The following is a 16,702-nucleotide window of genomic DNA, read 5'->3' as shown; positions in this document are numbered from 1 at the left end:
TATTTGACAATAAAATCTTTGAATCTTGAATCTTGAATAAAGGAAACTGGATCAGAGGCAAACACTAACTCAGGCATGTGTTCATCATCTTTTATTCTTATTTCCCATTTGTCATAAAAAAAAAATAGATAGATAGATAGATAGATAGTGAACCCTCTGCTGACAGTTCACAGGGAAAAATAGAAGGAATGGATGAAAAAGATGGAAATAAGAATTTGATGTCAGTTTCAGTAGGGCTGGACGATTATGGGAAAAACAATAATCCCGATTATTTTGATTCCTATTGAAATCACGATTAATAAACACGATTATTTGTTGATTGGCAGTGGAGATATCTTTTTCAACTTCAGCGCGACATTTATCATACAAAGCAGGCAGTGCCACTCTGCTGAAGTGTTTGCGGGATGGCAACACATACCGCTTGTCCATCGTCTTCACCAGTGTTTTGAACCCTGGGTTGCAAACTGTGCTGATGGGGCACATGTCCTTCGCTAGCATGAACGTCACCGCCTCCGTTATCTCTCGCTGCAGCCGGGAGCCGGTGAGATATGGAGCGGCATTGGAAAGAGTGTCCTCAATGGAGGACTGTGTTGCGGTGGCTGAAGTTGAAGCTCTTGCACTTTTTTGGGTCTTTTGCTCTGTCAGTACTTTGTCATAGACCACTTTATAGCTGAACTTTAAATGGTTAAACATATTTGTCGTGTTGCCCTGGGGTGCAGACACGACGGCGTAACAAACTTTGCAAACAATCTCCTTCTGCTCTACGTCCAACGATTTGAAGCCAAAATGTCTCCAAATGACCGAGCTTGCCCTACTTTTCTTTTCAACTAAAGGCTCGGGCTGCTTTTCTGCCATGTTGTCAATCGCTCTTTCCACAATCGATCCACAAACTCACTGCTGCAGCTGGTGCCTTCACTCTGCTTTACAGCGCAGTAATTTGCATACAGGCAGCGCGGCGGCACATTAATCGTTTTTCTTCGATTATGAGCGTGAGAGGCCGAAATCGTGGTCAAATTTCTATTAATCGTTCAGTCCTAAGTTTCAGCGATTGGCAGCCTTCAAGTCATGGAGCCACGCGAAGAAGTTAGTAACAGACTGGAGGGCCACGTCTTTGCCTTGCTGCTCGCCGGGGTTCTTGTTTAACTCCCACTTGTAGTACGTCCTGATCGTGATCACGTCGAAGTCATAAAGACAGTCAAAGAACATCCGCAGCAGCTCTGATGAAGGGAGGACGACAAGATATTTCAAACAATTAGAATCATTGTGCACAGAAACAGATTCATGGTGTCTGAAAGTAAAATATATATATGAGTAATGAGACTCACGGCTAGGGTGATCCATCTGCACCATCAGGACCTGCAGGGCAGAGAGAGCCTGCAGCTGCTTCTCCTCATCATGCAGGTATTTCTTCAGCAGTGTGGCTCGCTGTCTCATCAGATCGTGGTCCACAATGTAGTAGTTTTCATCAGCTGAGGTAAAAGAAAGGAAAGCTTCATTAAACACTGACAGGACCATCACCTCATCATATTTAGTCTGTTATCCATATTCTCTCATAAGGAAAGTGAAGAACTTGACTTACAGATGATTGTTGACTGGCAGATGCAGGTCGTCAGAGTTCTGATGAACGTGTTGGAGGAGGTCTGCTGCTCATCCAGGTTGTTCTACACACAAACATGTTTATTAACGCACATGTAGAAAACAGCTGCAGTCCTCTCATGCAGAGGAAACATTCAGCCAGAACAACAACAGATTGTAGATTGAATTTGAACTGGAGGAACAAACCTCAATCCAGTCAGAGATGGTGTGGTTGTCGGCCTTGTCCTGAATCAGTGTGTCCAGCTCCTTTTTCTGCTCTGCAGAGCTCAGCTTCTTCTTCTGACTTTCCTTCGTCTCCTTGCCCAGAGTGAACTCCACATTCTATAGACAGAGGCATAATGTTTAACATGTCTTGCACCTCCTGGTACCTCCACTCCCCCCACTTGTAATTCACCATATTTAACAAAACCTAACTGTCAACTTTGAGTTGACCATAAAGAAGATGGCACAGAGTTTAAATCATGACCCATCTTCAGTTTCTTCTCTATTTTTGTTTCAAAGGAACTGACGTTTCCTCCAATATTCCACTTTCACTCGTACTAGTTTCTAAACCTGTTAATATCTCAAAAGCATAGTTGAAATTTCAGATCATCTTTCAGTTGGTGATGAAGCTAGAGAGTGACCTCTCACCTTTTCTGTCACAAACTTGTGGACGTCTTCATCCTCGGGCAGGAAGTCTTTCCACCGGAGGCCGGCCTCCTTCCACATTATACCTGCCTTCTCACGGCTCTGATGAGAAGATACACATAGTTACTGACTGATTCATAAACACATCCACTGATCATTATATTACATAGAATCTAGACAATGGACATAAGGAGACACATATGGAGACAGTTCTCACCATTGCTTTGCACAGTCCATTGAGGATGTGAACCAGCAGGACTCCAGCTGTTCCCAGAGGGATCAGAGGCTTTGAAATCTCCCTGGAGACAAAACCAAGGAACAAATTAACAGTGAATGAATGAGAAATTAAAAACTTTCCTTCTCTATTTTGGCTACTTACCTGAAAAGCACTCCCATTGGGATCCCACCTTCAAGGAGCATGGGAGTGAGCAGCTCTGACAGGTACAGCCAGATTTTGGGGATATCTATTGCCAGGTCCTCAGTTTCCTCGATGATTCCCTGAAGCCTGAACAAACAGAGAGCACACATCTCAATATGTATTTGAAGATTTAACAAAACAAAACAAAAAAAACTAGTTGAAGGTTTTTAATAAGATGACGAAAAGAAGATTTTCCAACTGAATTAGCATTTGGCTGGTTTTGTGAAACCTCTTTGGAACTCAACACTGACCCTTTACAGTACTGCTCAGGTGGGAGGATGCCACTCTTTATGAGCTGGTGCAGCAGCAGGCCCATGCGCTCCCTGGTGGTGGCGTTGCGGTCCAGCGTGTACTCCAGCCCTTTTCTCACGAAAAGGAATAGCAGCTGAGTGCTCTTCAACTCTTGCACACACTGCAGCGCCTCCTGTTGGGACAGTGAGGGACATAACACAGACAGAGATAAATGATGATGTTTACAGAAACTTCAGTGTAACGGTCATAACTGTAACTATTACTGCGAGAAGTCAAAGTGCTGCTACCACTTCACATTAAAACTGTTCACCCAGCAAACTACACAGCGACTTTTATTGTGAAGAAGCCACAGGAAATGAGTGAGGTAAGGAACTGTCAAGGAAAGGAAAGTGGTGCTAAAGGTATCATTTCATTCTTCTAACAACTGCTCATCAGCGTACCTTCATGTCATTGATGTTCAGGTACTCCTTGATGATGGCGCTGGACTTCTTTTCAAGCTGTTCCTCCGTCAAACTGGGCTTGGTGGAGTTGAAGGTGCTGTGGTGCTGATACCATCGACCGACTTGTCTGTCAGGCTGCTGGTTGAACTGCTGGCCTTTCTGTCGGTCGGACTGCTGGTTTAACTGTCGGTTGTCCCGTCCATCAGACTGCTGATTGAACTGTCTGTTGTCCCGTCGGTCAGGCTGCTGGTTGAACCGTTGATTGTCCCGTCGGTCAGGCTGCTGGTTGAACCGTTGATTGTCCCGTCGGTCAGGCTGCTGGTTGAACCGTTGATTGTCCCGTCGGTCAGGCTGCTGGTTGAACCGTTGATTGTCCCGTCGGTCAGGCTGCTGGTTGAACCATCGGTTGTCTCGTCGGTGGGGCTGCTGGTTGAACCGCTGGCCCTCCAGATTAGCCTCTTTGCGGATCTCGCCAATGGTCTTGGGGCCCTGGTCCTTGTGCCGGGGAACCCACTTGTTCTGTAATGGGTGGAAGGGAGAGAGATGGAGAGTGCAGGACACAGGTAATTAATGATAAATATTTTACTAACAGTTCCACTTTTGACAAGATCGACCCAAACAAGGAATATTAGACGTCAGAAAATATATACTTTCTTAGAAGAGCCGAAATAAGAAAATGAGTTATGTGAAATGTAAATAAAATGTTAATTAATAAGGGACTGATAACATATTCAACATAATACCTATAGTCATGAACACAAAATACATAAATGAGAACAAGATAGGACAAATAATGTAAGAAATGATTAAACCCACTGATCCTTCAGTAAACAGGATAGTGTTGGATGATCAGCACAATGTGACATAGAATCATATTTCCAAGTAATATGGTGCAATGCTCTGTTGATTCTGCTGAACTAATACATTCTTTGTCAGATTTTGCTGATAGTGGTCCACACAGTGGATCAGTGAATGTGTTCTGACATTTTCATTTTCTTTGCATAACAATTTTGAAAGCAGGTCTCAGCACTGATGGACTTGCATCAATCATTGTGATCTGATTGGTTCTATTCATAAGCACTTTGCTTTATTTGTCTCATGATTGCCAGTGCATATCCTTGTGTAAATCTGTGGTTTGTGTTGCTTCTGTAACTTACAAGTCGAAGTTCAAGCACATCCTGCAACATGAAGCAGATCCTGTTGCTGGTACTCTTCACCGTTACAATCTGCTTCATCTGATCAAAACACTCGTCCAAACGAGTCTGAAGACAAGCACAAATTAAAACTTAATCCAGCTACACATTCATTAGAACTAATATACATGTAATGAATATGCATGTGAACTTAATTTCCTCTCTACCACACACTTCCTCTATATGTAACTGTGAGTGTTGTACCTTTCTTATCCCAAGTTCTAGCTGCTTGCCGATGGCAGACACTAGGGTGCACAGGCACTCCAGGGACACCTCATCATTGTCCTTGAGCAGCTTGGTAATGCAGTCGCACGCGATGCCATCTGTGAGCATTTTAAGTTTGTACAGCTCACCGAGGAACTTCAGGTTACTCACAGACTCCCTTTTGGCCTTGTATTTAATCTCCTCTAACTCTTCAGTGAGCTGCTTCTTCTCCTGGTCCTGTCAGGGAAAGATGTTGAAAAAATTATGGATCAAGAAAAAGAAACTTTAGCAGAGGGATAGTTAAGTTTATATCTCTAAAACCCAGATGTTTAACATGACAGTTCCAAATATAGATAAGATTCTGTAGCATCTTTGCATAATGCTTTCACAGTATGTGGTTGTCTTTGGATCCCCTCCATCAGTCACTCAAGTTCAATCACCATGACTTCCTTTGTGCATAAATGAAAAACCCAACTGGTAGTTCTTAATACGTTACTGTACCCCTGAAGCAGCCTCCAGCTCCTCCTGTTTCTTCTTCAGGATTTCATTGTCATCTTTGTCTTTCTCAAACTCCTTTTGACAACGTAGGAGCAGAAGCTTGTTGAAAGTGACTTTCAGTCCATCTGGGGTGTGGACTGTGAGCTGCAAAGAGAGAAAACAGGACAGGAGAGGACGTGTGGTCGGGTTATGTAGTGCAAATGGCTTCTCAGTTCCTCGATCCCATTACTTTGACCATTGGCCCAGAACTATGGCACTAAATTCATGTCATCAGCCTGGTAGAGGTATGTGTAAACTAGGACTTGAATGGTAAACACCAATCCAGGAGCACGTTTCTGTTACATATACCAGACATGGTTATCATATCATTATATTAAAGTGATTGTGTCCTTATTAGTAGATCACAGACACATATTGTGCTCCTTCTCTGAACCAATTCCTCACACTTGAAGGCTTTTTGTCACTATCTAAGCTAAAATATCAACACACAAACATTCACAGGCTTAATTTCAAAGAATTCAAAAGGCCATACTTACCATCTTGAGGCTTTGGCACATTTTGGCATAGACCCTTGAAAAACTTGGCTCTGAGATGGCCTTTTCGAAGGTGAGCTCTACGACTCCGCTCAGCCTCTCCTTGGTGTCGATGTCGAGTTCAGTCACCTGATTCACCAGGATATCTAACTTTTCGGGGGTCACTCTGTTAAGGATGCCGCGGAACAGTTTGAACACCACTTGGGTCTTGACCTGCTCTGGATCGTTCTCTGGCTTTGCGCAGCTGTGAACACCTGTCCTCACTGAAGACTCCCAGGGGTTCTCAGCCTTGTGCAGCTTCAAGTCTGCTGTCACTTTCCAGGGGATGACTTTCCTCTGGATCTGCTCAGAGGGACGTGGTTCACTATCTAATCTCGTACTAGTTGACATGGTTCCTGTCTCAAGTTGAATATTTTATGTTGGTCCTTCAGAAAATATGATGCAGATGCTTCTTGCCGCCTATATATATAGGGTCAAGATCAAAGGCAGGACAGGATGCTTTGATCAATAGGCAGTTAAACTACAATAAACTATACTAAACTATAAATAAAGCAATAAACCCTAAAAATTCCTTTAATGTAGTGCTTTATGATGTATTTGTATGGCGGTTGAGGGCTCAACGTACTGCAAATCAAGAAAACACTTGCAAATTAAGAGTTTCTGTATTTGCTTGTGTTGTGACCTTTTGCAGCATATGTGTCGTCAAATGGATGAATTGTGTTTTCTCTATTTGCATGGTTTTCTACATTTGTAGCACATTGAGCTCTCACGGCCACAGTTGACTGTAGATGGACCGCAATTTTATACAATGAACATCATATTGTATTTAAGAAGACATGAAACTAGAGATAACTCCTTATAAACTCATAAACTCCTTATGTTTACTGACATTATGAATCAAGTGAGAATCATTTTCTCATAGACTTCTACAGAAACTACTGTTGGAGTCATCCTCTGCTGGTCATAACACAGAAAAGTGAGCTTTTCCAATCCAACATTTTTATAGGAGTGATATAAAGCCCTGATTTCATGTTTATAGGGAACACTGCAAAAAAAGAAAGAATGGAATATTGTGTTTTTGTAGAATCAGTTGAGATGCTGTTGTAAGCTTGTGATCATTCATTAAAATTGAAATCTACATGGGTTGCATTTAAAGGTTCAGTGTGTAGAATTTAGTGACATCTGGTGGTGAAGTGTCATGTTGCAGCTATATACTCCTCACCTCACCCTCTCCTTCCAAACATGAGAGAGAACCTGTGGTGAACTTCAGTTGTCATGAAAACTCAAAAGGTTTTAGTTTGTCCAGTTTGGACGACAGTAAAAAACACGGCTGCCTCCACAGAGAGGACCCCCCTCCATGTAAATATAAAGTATTTAAATATAAAGAGCTCATTCTCTGGTAAAGAAAACAACAATTCATACAATTTAGATGAAACACACTAGTGAAAACATCACAAGGATTATTTCACATTCAATTTCTGCCAAAAATCCCTTTCACCTAAATCGTACACACTGAACCTTTAAGGGGACTGATGGGCCTTGGCAGGTATGCACTTTACTGAGTGCCATAGTAGCTCACGTTTATATTATCTGCCTTTGTCATGTGTCTGCACTTTAGGTTCTGAGATCCTACTTACATAGCAAGTCAAGGGTTTCCCCTCCACTCAAAATTCTTGCAGCTGCTGCTTCAGGATCAGAGCAGACGCACCTTATGAATCCTGTATCCTTGCACAGTGCTGCATGTCCTCCCTCCTCACTCCCCCACTGACCTGTGCTCACTTTACACATTTACAATAAACACTAATTAGATGTAATTAGGATCTGAACAGTAGTGAACCCTACTTTGTGTTTGTTTGATTCGCTCCAGAGTTTATGAGAAGTATTTATACAATTTGATAGTCCACCATTTTGCATGCATGCACTTCAACATCAATTAAGAACTAAATAACTTTTGTGTGTGTGAAGAGCGACAGACAGGCAGACACGCACACACACCAAAAAAATTCCTCCTGCAGATTATGACATAAAACAGTGTTTAACTTTGTTGTTGCAGAAGATCTGACGCCCCGTTTATCCAGGAGCATACATATTGTACGTGTGAGTGATTAGAAAAGAGCAGAGGAGCTAAATCTCTCATTAATGAGCCTGGTTGCACTGGAAGCAAGGCCACCTTACTGAGTGTTTCAGCACACAAGCCTTGGTGCATTGATATGTAGAGTGTCAAAATAATTACATTACGATTTATTTTATTATTTATCTATTTATTTGTTTATGTATTTGTTTATTCATAAGTTGGAGGGGTTGGTCCCTGTTGCTAAAACAAATCAGAGGGGAAACACTGAAGTTCGTAGCACTGTAGCTTTAAACACGTAGTATTAACTGAGGATGATTCAGATGTGTGTATCAACATTTTTTAGCAGCTCAAAGCTACATTTTAGCAGCTCTCTCAGAAATTTCAGGTTCCACTACATGTCTACACGTGTTTAGAATGAATAACGTTATCCTTTAGAGATCATAAACCAATTTGTAAGGATGGACTCATACTTGTGTGTAAAAAGTGATTTCAAATATTGATTTCTTAAAGTTTTCAGCATGTATTGGTGGTATTCAGTTACTTAAATGGAATTCCAAAATGTACTATACTCCGGACAAGATTTAAAATCCTGTATCCAAAGCATGCTAACTTCCTGTGTGTCTGAATGTGTACCCACTGTAGTATTATGTGTGCCAGGTCCTAAAATGCGTACGAGCATTTCTATCAAAGAAATTCCCATTCCTCTACAACCTTCCCACATCTAGGATCTGTTTCTCTAACAGCTGAGGGACTTTGCATTCCCTCTTTTCTCCCTCTTGGCAGATCAATCCACCTGCCCTTCCTCTATAGAACAAAGATGCCACATCTGAAATACAGATAAAGCAAACAGAACAAATGTGCTACCTCCGGAGCATGGCATCACACATTTCGGTAAATCTATGATAAAGTCACAAAAGGAATCTCTCTTCCTTGAAGACTCGCAGATACTGTCCCCTCCCAGTAACTGTCGGGCTGAGCAGGCAAAGAGAATAAATCATCCCTTTTCATGTGGGAGTCGAGCTTTGAAAATTAACATTTCCCTCCTATTAACGAATGCTACTCAGAGAGGAGCTCTTAGTGGATATATGTTGCAGGTAGTTCTATAAAACACAAATGCCTCTGTACTCTTTACACAAAATGATGCAGAGAGTTTCGCAAAAATGTTCCTCAGGCACACTGAAGTGGGATTTAAACTAATTCCAACAGGCATGACCTCCAGTAGCCAGCTATGAGATGGTGAGAAAGGATCCAGGCAACGTTCTCCTTCTAGCACTCCCTTTTTTGAATGTCATACAACTTGTTGTTATACTTTTTGTATAAATAACTAAGTGTAACACATTGAATGTCTTCCTGGAGATACTACATAAAACCATACATCATTATTCCTCACATCCCTTCCTCTCCACAACTGATGACTTTTCACTCCACCTGTCATGGCTTGTGCCGTTTCCATGGTGTTTTCCATGTCCCTCCTCCTTTTCCTCCTCGGGTGTGCGTGGGTGTGGTCTCTACTCCTGGCATGAGTTCTACACCTGGCTTCAATCATCCTCATCACCAGCGCTACAAATACCCAGGTCTCTCCTCCACTCCTTGCCAGGTTGTTACAGTCACTCCTGTGGTTCACACTCTCAGCTTCACTCGTAGTGTTTCTTAGAAAAAGAACCTCCTCGCTTGTTTTTTGTACATGTGACTCACTTTGTTTTTTCCCCTGCCTCAGGATCGCCAGAGCTCAACCCGCATGCCCTCGCTCCTGCTCACCCTCAGCCAGCCTTCAGCCTGTTGCCTGCCTGCCACAAGCTTTTCATTAAAAAAAAAAAAAACTAATTTCACAAACTGTTCCTCTCTGTGTCTGCTTCCGGGTCCAGCCACAACAAAACCGTAACACCACCTTTAAGTCTGGCCAACTATTAAAACATCTACATCCTGACATGGTTAAATAGAGAAACCAACAGTTCAACAATGAGCAGCACTCTGAGACTGTGAAGGGAAAAACTCCCTCATCAACAGGGAGAAACCTCTAGAACCAGACTCAGTGTGGGCGCTTATCTGCCTCGACCGGTAGCAAAGAAAAAGGAGAGGAGAGATGGATGGAAAAGTGGGGAGAGAAGAGAGAGTGATAGATGTGATCAGATCTGACTAGTTAAAATGTAAACAACAGTGTAAAGACTATTATTTATTAGTGATAACAGGCACAATTTATATAATAATTAATTACTGAAATATTGTAATTAAAAATAGTAATAATGGTAAAAGTTGTTGTCCTGAAGTTCCGGGGTGAGAGATATCTGAAATGAGATAGAGAAAAAGAGAGAGAGAGAGAGACTATGGGAGGACAAAGTGAAATAGTCATTGACATGTATTAAAATAAATAAATGAATGTGGGGGGGCAGAGGGACAGAGAGAAGTGTTTTGCACAATCCTCACCTTATTCACCTCATTCGCCTTGTTTCTGCCTTATTTTTAACATGTTCATAGCCTTATTGAATTTTTATGTAAATTTGGTCGGTATTCCAGAAAGGACAGCACAAGAATTTCAATTCATAGGGAAACGTGTGTTCTCTGTGTATTTGACAATAAAATCTTTGAATCTTGAATCTTGAATAAAGGAAACTGGATCAGAGGCAAACACTAACTCAGGCATGTGTTCATCATCTTTTATTCTTATTTCCCATTTGTCATAAAAAAAAAATAGATAGATAGATAGATAGATAGTGAACCCTCTGCTGACAGTTCACAGGGAAAAAGAGAAGGAATGGATGAAAAAGATGGAAATAAGAATTTGATGTCAGTTTCAGTAGGGCTGGACGATTATGGGAAAAACAATAATCCCGATTATTTTGATTCCTATTGAAATCACGATTAATAAACACGATTATTTGTTGATTGGCAGTGGAGATATCTTTTTCAACTTCAGCGCGACATTTATCATACAAAGCAGGCAGTGCCACTCTGCTGAAGTGTTTGCGGGATGGCAACACATACCGCTTGTCCATCGTCTTCACCAGTGTTTTGAACCCTGGGTTGCAAACTGTGCTGATGGGGCACATGTCCTTCGCTAGCATGAACGTCACCGCCTCCGTTATCTCTCGCTGCAGCCGGGAGCCGGTGAGATATGGAGCGGCATTGGAAAGAGTGTCCTCAATGGAGGACTGTGTTGCGGTGGCGGTGGCTGAAGTTGAAGCTCTTGCACTTTTTTGGGTCTTTTGCTCTGTCAGTACTTTGTCATAGACCACTTTATAGCTGAACTTTAAATGGTTAAACATATTTGTCGTGTTGCCCTGGGGTGCAGACACGACGGCGTAACAAACTTTGCAAACAATCTCCTTCTGCTCTACGTCCAACGATTTGAAGCCAAAATGTCTCCAAATGACCGAGCTTGCCCTACTTTTCTTTTCAACTAAAGGCTCGGGCTGCTTTTCTGCCATGTTGTCAATCGCTCTTTCCACAATCGATCCACAAACTCACTGCTGCAGCGGGTGCCTTCACTCTGCTTTACAGCGCAGTAATTTGCATACAGGCAGCGCGGCGGCACATTAATCGTTTTTCTTCGATTATGAGCGTGAGAGGCCGAAATCATGGTCAAATTTCTATTAATCGTTCAGTCCTAAGTTTCAGCGATTGGCAGCCTTCAAGTCATGGAGCCACGCGAAGAAGTTAGTAACAGACTGGAGGGCCACGTCTTTGCCTTGCTGCTCGCCGGGGTTCTTGTTTAACTCCCACTTGTAGTACGTCCTGATCGTGATCACGTCGAAGTCATAAAGACAGTCAAAGAACATCCGCAGCAGCTCTGATGGAGGGAGGACGACAAGATATTTCAAACAATTAGAATCATTGTGCACAGAAACAGATTCATGGTGTCTGAAAGTAAAATATATATATGAGTAATGAGACTCACGGCTAGGGTGATCCATCTGCACCATCAGGACCTGCAGGGCAGAGAGAGCCTGCAGCTGCTTCTCCTCATCATGCAGGTATTTCTTCAGCAGTGTGGCTCGCTGTCTCATCAGATCGTGGTCCACAATGTAGTAGTTTTCATCAGCTGAGGTAAAAGAAAGGAAAGCTTCATTAAACACTGACAGGACCATCACCTCATCATATTTAGTCTGTTATCCATATTCTCTCATAAGGAAAGTGAAGAACTTGACTTACAGATGATTGTTGACTGGCAGATGCAGGTCGTCAGAGTTCTGATGAACGTGTTGGAGGAGGTCTGCTGCTCATCCAGGTTGTTCTACACACAAACATGTTTATTAACAAACATGTAGAAAACAGCTGCAGTCCTCTCATGCAGAGGAAACATTCAGCCAGAACAACAACAGATTGTAGATTGAATTTGAACTGGAGGAACAAACCTCAATCCAATCAGCGATGGTGTGGTTGTCGGCCTTGTCCTGAATCAGTGTGTCCAGCTCCTTTTTCTGCTCTGCAGAGCTCAGCTTCTTCTTCTGACTCTCCTTCGTCTCCTTGTCCAGAGTGAACTCCACATTCTATAGACAGAGGCATAATGTTTAACATGTCTTGCACCTCCTGGTTCCTCCACTCCCCCCACTTGTAATTCACCATATTTAACAAAACCTAACTGTCAACTTTGAGTTGACCATAAAGAAGATGGCACAGAGTTTAAATCATGACCCATCTTCAGTTTCTTCTCTATTTTTGTTTCAAAGGAACTGACGTTTCCTCCAATATTCCACTTTCACTCGTACTAGTTTCTAAACCTGTTAATATCTCAAAAGCATAGTTGAAATTTCAGATCATCTTTCAGTTGGTGATGAAGCTAGAGAGTGACCTCTCACCTTTTCTGTCACAAACTTGTGGACGTCTTCATCCTCGGGCAGGAAGTCTTTCCACCGGAGGCCGGCCTCCTTCCACATTATACCTGCCTTCTCACGGCTCTGATGAGAAGATACACATAGTTACTGACTGATTCATAAACACATCCACTGATCATTATATTACATAGAATCTAGACAATGGACATAAGGAGACACATATGGAGACAGTTCTCACCATTGCTTTGCACAGTCCATTGAGGATGTGAACCAGCAGGACTCCAGCTGTTCCCAGAGGGATCAGAGGCTTTGAAATCTCCCTGGAGACAAAACCAAGGAACAAATTAACAGTGAATGAATGAGAAATTAAAAACTTTCCTTCTCTATTTTGGCTACTTACCTGAAAAGCACTCCCATTGGGATCCCACCTTCAAGGAGCATGGGAGTGAGCAGCTCTGACAGGTACAGCCAGATTTTGGGGATATCTATTGCCAGGTCCTCAGTTTCCTCGATGATTCCCTGAAGCCTGAACAAACAGAGAGCACACATCTCAATATGTATTTGAAGATTTAACAAAACAAAACAAAAAAAACTAGTTGAAGGTTTTTAATAAGATGACAAAAAGAAGATTTTCCAACTGAATTAGCATTTGGCTGGTTTTGTTTTTGTGAAACCTCTGTGGAACTCAACACTGACCCTTTACAGTACTGCTCAGGTGGGAGGATGCCACTCTTTATGAGCTGGTGCAGCAGCAGGCCCATGCGCTCCCTGGTGGTGGCGTTGCGGTCCAGCGTGTACTCCAGCCCTTTTCTCACAAAAAGGAATAGCAGCTGAGTGCTCTTCAACTCTTGCACACACTGCAGCGCCTCCTGTTGGGACAGTGAGGGACATAACACAGACAGAGATAAATGATGATGTTTACAGAAACTTCAGTGTAACGGTCATAACTGTAACTATTACTGCGAGAAGTCAAAGTGCTGCTACCGCTTCACATTAAAACTGTTCACCCAGCAAACTACACAGCGACTTTTATTGTGAAGCAGCCACAGGAAATGAGGTAAGGAACTGTCAAGGAAAGTGGTGCTAAAGGTATCATTTCATTCTTCTAACAACTGCTCATCAGCGTACCTTCATGTCATTGATGTTCAGGTACTCCTTGATGATGGCGCTGGACTTCTTTTCAAGCTGTTCCTCCGTCAAACTGGGCTTGGTGGAGTTGAAGGTGCTGTGGTGCTGATACCATCGACCGACTTGTCTGTCAGGCTGCTGGTTGAACTGCTGGCCTCTCTGTCGGTCGGACTGCTGGTTTAACTGTCGGTTGTCCCGTCCATCAGACTGCTGATTGAACTCTCTGTTGTCCCGTCGGTCAGGCTGCTGGTTGAACCGTTGATTGTCCCGTCGGTCAGGCTGCTGGTTGAACCGTTGATTGTCCCGTCGGTCAGGCTGCTGGTTGAACCGTTGATTGTCCGGTCGGTCAGGCTGCTGGTTGAACCGTTGATTGTCCCGTCGGTCAGGCTGCTGGTTGAACCGTTGATTGTCCCGTCGGTCAGGCTGCTGGTTGAACCATCGGTGCTCTCGTCGGTGGGGCTGCTGGTTGAACCGCTGGCCCTCCAGATTAGCCTCTTTGCGGATCTCGCCAATGGTCTTGGGGCCCTGGTCCTTGTGCCGGGGAACCCACTTGTTCTGTAATGGGTGGAAGGGAGAGAGATGGAGAGTGCAGGACACAGGTGATAAATGATAAATATTTTACTAACAGTTCCACTTTTGACAAGATCGACCCAAACAAGGAATATTAGACGTCAGAAAATATATACTTTCTTAGAAGAGCGGAAATAAGAAAATGAGTTATGTGAAATGTAAATAAAATGTTAATTAATAAGGGACTGATAACATATTCAACATAATACCTATAGTCATGAACACAAAATACATAAATGAGAACAAGATAGGACAAATAATGTAAGAAATGATTAAACCCACTGATCCTTCAGTAAACAGGATAGTGTTGGATGATCAGCACAATGTGACATAGAATCATATTTCCAAGTAATATGGTGCAATGCTCTGTTGATTCTGCTGAACTAATACATTCTTTGTCAGATTTTGCTGATAGTGGTCCACACAGTGGATCAGTGAATGTGTTCTGACATTTTCATTTTCTTTGCATAACAATTTTGAAAGCAGGTCTCAGCACTGATGGACTTGCATCAATCATTGTGATCTGATTGGTTCTATTCATAAGCACTTTGCTTTATTTGTCTCATGATTGCCAGTGCATATCCTTGTGTAAATCTGTGGTTTGTGTTGCTTCTGTAACTTACAAGTCGAAGTTCAAGCACATCCTGCAACATGAAGCAGATCCTGTTGCTGGTACTCTTCACCGTTACAATCTGCTTCATCTGATCAAAACACTTGTCCAAACAAGTCTGAAGACAAGCACAAATTAAAACTTAATCCAGCTACACATTCATTAGAACTAATATACATGTAATGAGTATGCATGTGAACTTAATTTCCTCTCTACCACACACTTCCTCTATATGTAACTGTGAGTGTTGTACCTTTCTTATCCCAAGTTCTAGCTGCTTGCCGATGGCAGACACTAGGGTGCACAGGCACTCCAGGGACACCTCATCATTGTCCTTGAGCAGCTTGGTAATGCAGTCGCACGCGATGCCATCTGTGAGCATTTTAAGTTTGTACAGCTCACCGAGGAACTTCAGGTTACTCACAGACTCCCTTTTGGCCTTGTATTTAATCTCCTCTAACTCTTCAGTGAGCTGCTTCTTCTCCTGGTCCTGTCAGGGAAAGATGTTGAAAATATTATGGATCAAGAAAAAGAAACTTTAGCGGAGGGATAGTTAAGTTTATATCTCTAAAACCCAGATGTTTAACATGACAGTTCCAAATATAGATAAGATTCTGTAGCATCTTTGCATAATGCTTTCACAGTATGTGGTTGTCTTTGGATCCCCTCCATCAGTCACTCAAGTTCAATCACCATGACTTCCTTTGTGCATAAATGAAAAACCCAACTGGTAGTTCTTAATACGTTACTGTACCCCTGAAGCAGCCTCCAGCTCCTCCTGTTTCTTCTTCAGGATTTCATCTTTGTCTTTCTCAAACTCCTTTTGACAACGTAGGAGCAGAAGCTTGTTGAAAGTGACTTTCAGTCCATCTAGGGTGTGGACTGTGAGCTGCAAAGAGAGAAAACAGGACAGGAGAGGACGTGTGGTCGGGTTATGTAGTGCAAATGGCTTCTCAGTTCCTCGATCCCATTACTTTGACCATTGGCCCAGAACTATGGCACTAAATTCATGTCATCAGCCTGGTAGAGGTATGTGTAAACTAGGACTTGAATGGTAAACACCAATCCAGGAGCACGTTTCTGTTACATATACCAGACATGGTTATCATATCATTATATTAAAGTGATTGTGTCCTTATTAGTAGATCACAGACACATATTGTGCTCCTTCTCTGAACCAATTCCTCACACTTGAAGGCTTTTTGTCACTATCTAAGCTAAAATATCAACACACAAACATTCACAGGCTTAATTTCAAAGAATTCAAAAGGCCATACTTACCATCTTGAGGCTTTGGCACATTTTGGCATAGACCCTTGAAAAACTTGGCTCTGAGATGGCCTTTTCGAAGGTGAGCTCTACGACTCCGCTCAGCCTCTCCTTGGTGTCGATGTCGAGTTCAGTCACCTGATTCACCAGGATATCTAACTTTTCGGGGGTCACTCTGTTAAGGATGCCGCGGAACAGTTTGAACACCACTTGGGTCTTGACCTGCTCTGGATCGTTCTCTGGCTTTGCGCAGCTGTGAACACCTGTCCTCACTGAAGACTCCCAGGGGTTCTCAGCCTTGTGCAGCTTCAAGTCTGCTGTCACTTTCCAGGGGATGACTTTCCTCTGGATCTGCTCAGAGGGACGTGGTTCACTATCTAATCTCGTACTAGTTGACATGGTTCCTGTCTCAAGTTGAATATTTTATGTTGGTCCTTCAGAAAATATGATGCAGATGCTTCTTGCCGCCTATATATATAGGGTCAAGATCAAAGGCAGGACAGGATGCTTTGATCAAT

At 42.7% G+C, this 16,702-nt stretch overlaps 2 protein-coding genes, 1 long non-coding RNA gene and 2 other non-coding genes across 11 annotated transcripts; 1 reads left to right on the top strand and 4 right to left on the bottom strand.

Annotated features, from left to right (window-relative positions):
• Window positions 1-76: 76 nt before the first annotated feature.
• Window positions 77-6,207, bottom strand: LOC138411856 (eukaryotic translation initiation factor 4 gamma 1-like). The gene is made up of 13 exons (XM_069533102.1): window positions 5,765-6,207; window positions 5,232-5,372; window positions 4,731-4,967; window positions 4,491-4,595; window positions 3,334-3,852; window positions 2,893-3,065; window positions 2,603-2,728; window positions 2,441-2,522; window positions 2,227-2,325; window positions 1,783-1,917; window positions 1,580-1,661; window positions 1,326-1,469; window positions 77-1,217 (listed from the first exon to the last, which is right to left on the bottom strand). Exons 1-13 carry the CDS (start codon window positions 6,149-6,151, stop codon window positions 1,042-1,044), a joined length of 2,406 nt encoding a protein of 801 aa, XP_069389203.1. The 5' UTR covers window positions 6,152-6,207; the 3' UTR covers window positions 77-1,041.
• LOC138411968 (small nucleolar RNA SNORD66) lies at window positions 5,433-5,510 on the bottom strand. The gene has a single exon (XR_011244457.1). It is a non-coding gene; the product is annotated as a small nucleolar RNA SNORD66 (small nucleolar RNA).
• Window positions 6,208-6,354: 147 nt separating the features above from the next.
• LOC138411859 (uncharacterized) lies at window positions 6,355-11,074 on the top strand. 7 transcript variants are annotated; one of them, XR_011244353.1, is made up of 5 exons: window positions 6,355-6,737; window positions 7,380-7,852; window positions 8,619-8,726; window positions 9,042-9,071; window positions 9,192-11,074. It is a non-coding gene; the product is annotated as an uncharacterized lncRNA (long non-coding RNA). The 7 variants fall into 7 exon arrangements; XR_011244352.1 differs by having other exon boundaries at window positions 9,007-9,071; XR_011244351.1 differs by having other exon boundaries at window positions 9,042-11,074.
• LOC138411854 (eukaryotic translation initiation factor 4 gamma 1-like) lies at window positions 10,476-16,639 on the bottom strand. The gene is made up of 13 exons (XM_069533100.1): window positions 16,197-16,639; window positions 15,670-15,804; window positions 15,169-15,405; window positions 14,929-15,033; window positions 13,736-14,290; window positions 13,304-13,476; window positions 13,008-13,133; window positions 12,846-12,927; window positions 12,632-12,730; window positions 12,188-12,322; window positions 11,985-12,066; window positions 11,731-11,874; window positions 10,476-11,622 (listed from the first exon to the last, which is right to left on the bottom strand). The coding sequence occupies exons 1-13, from the start codon at window positions 16,581-16,583 to the stop codon at window positions 11,447-11,449; spliced, it is 2,436 nt and encodes an 811-aa protein (XP_069389201.1). The 5' UTR covers window positions 16,584-16,639; the 3' UTR covers window positions 10,476-11,446.
• LOC138411967 (small nucleolar RNA SNORD66) lies at window positions 15,865-15,942 on the bottom strand. The gene has a single exon (XR_011244456.1). It is a non-coding gene; the product is annotated as a small nucleolar RNA SNORD66 (small nucleolar RNA).
• Window positions 16,640-16,702: the final 63 nt, after the last annotated feature.

This window comes from Paralichthys olivaceus, chromosome 10, assembly GCF_024713975.1.
Source record: "Paralichthys olivaceus isolate ysfri-2021 chromosome 10, ASM2471397v2, whole genome shotgun sequence".
NCBI classification, from domain to species: domain Eukaryota; kingdom Metazoa; phylum Chordata; class Actinopteri; order Pleuronectiformes; family Paralichthyidae; genus Paralichthys; species Paralichthys olivaceus.
This window is presented reverse-complemented; position numbering and strand designations above follow the sequence as displayed.

Coding starts and splice junctions, on each gene's coding strand:
- LOC138411856 (XM_069533102.1), bottom strand. CDS start 6,151: ATGTCAACTAGTACGAGATTAGATAGTGAACCACGTCCCTCTGAGCAG. Junction 4,968..5,231: donor AGCTGGAGGCTGCTTCAGGG/GTACAGTAACGT, acceptor TTTCCCTGACAG/GACCAGGAGAAGAAGCAGCT. Junction 4,596..4,730: donor TAGAACTTGGGATAAGAAAG/GTACAACACTCA, acceptor GCTTGTCTTCAG/ACTCGTTTGGACGAGTGTTT.
- LOC138411854 (XM_069533100.1), bottom strand. CDS start 16,583: ATGTCAACTAGTACGAGATTAGATAGTGAACCACGTCCCTCTGAGCAG. Junction 11,875..11,984: donor CTGCCAGTCAACAATCATCT/GTAAGTCAAGTT, acceptor CTTTTACCTCAG/CTGATGAAAACTACTACATT. Junction 11,623..11,730: donor GCAGATGGATCACCCTAGCC/GTGAGTCTCATT, acceptor TCCCTCCATCAG/AGCTGCTGCGGATGTTCTTT.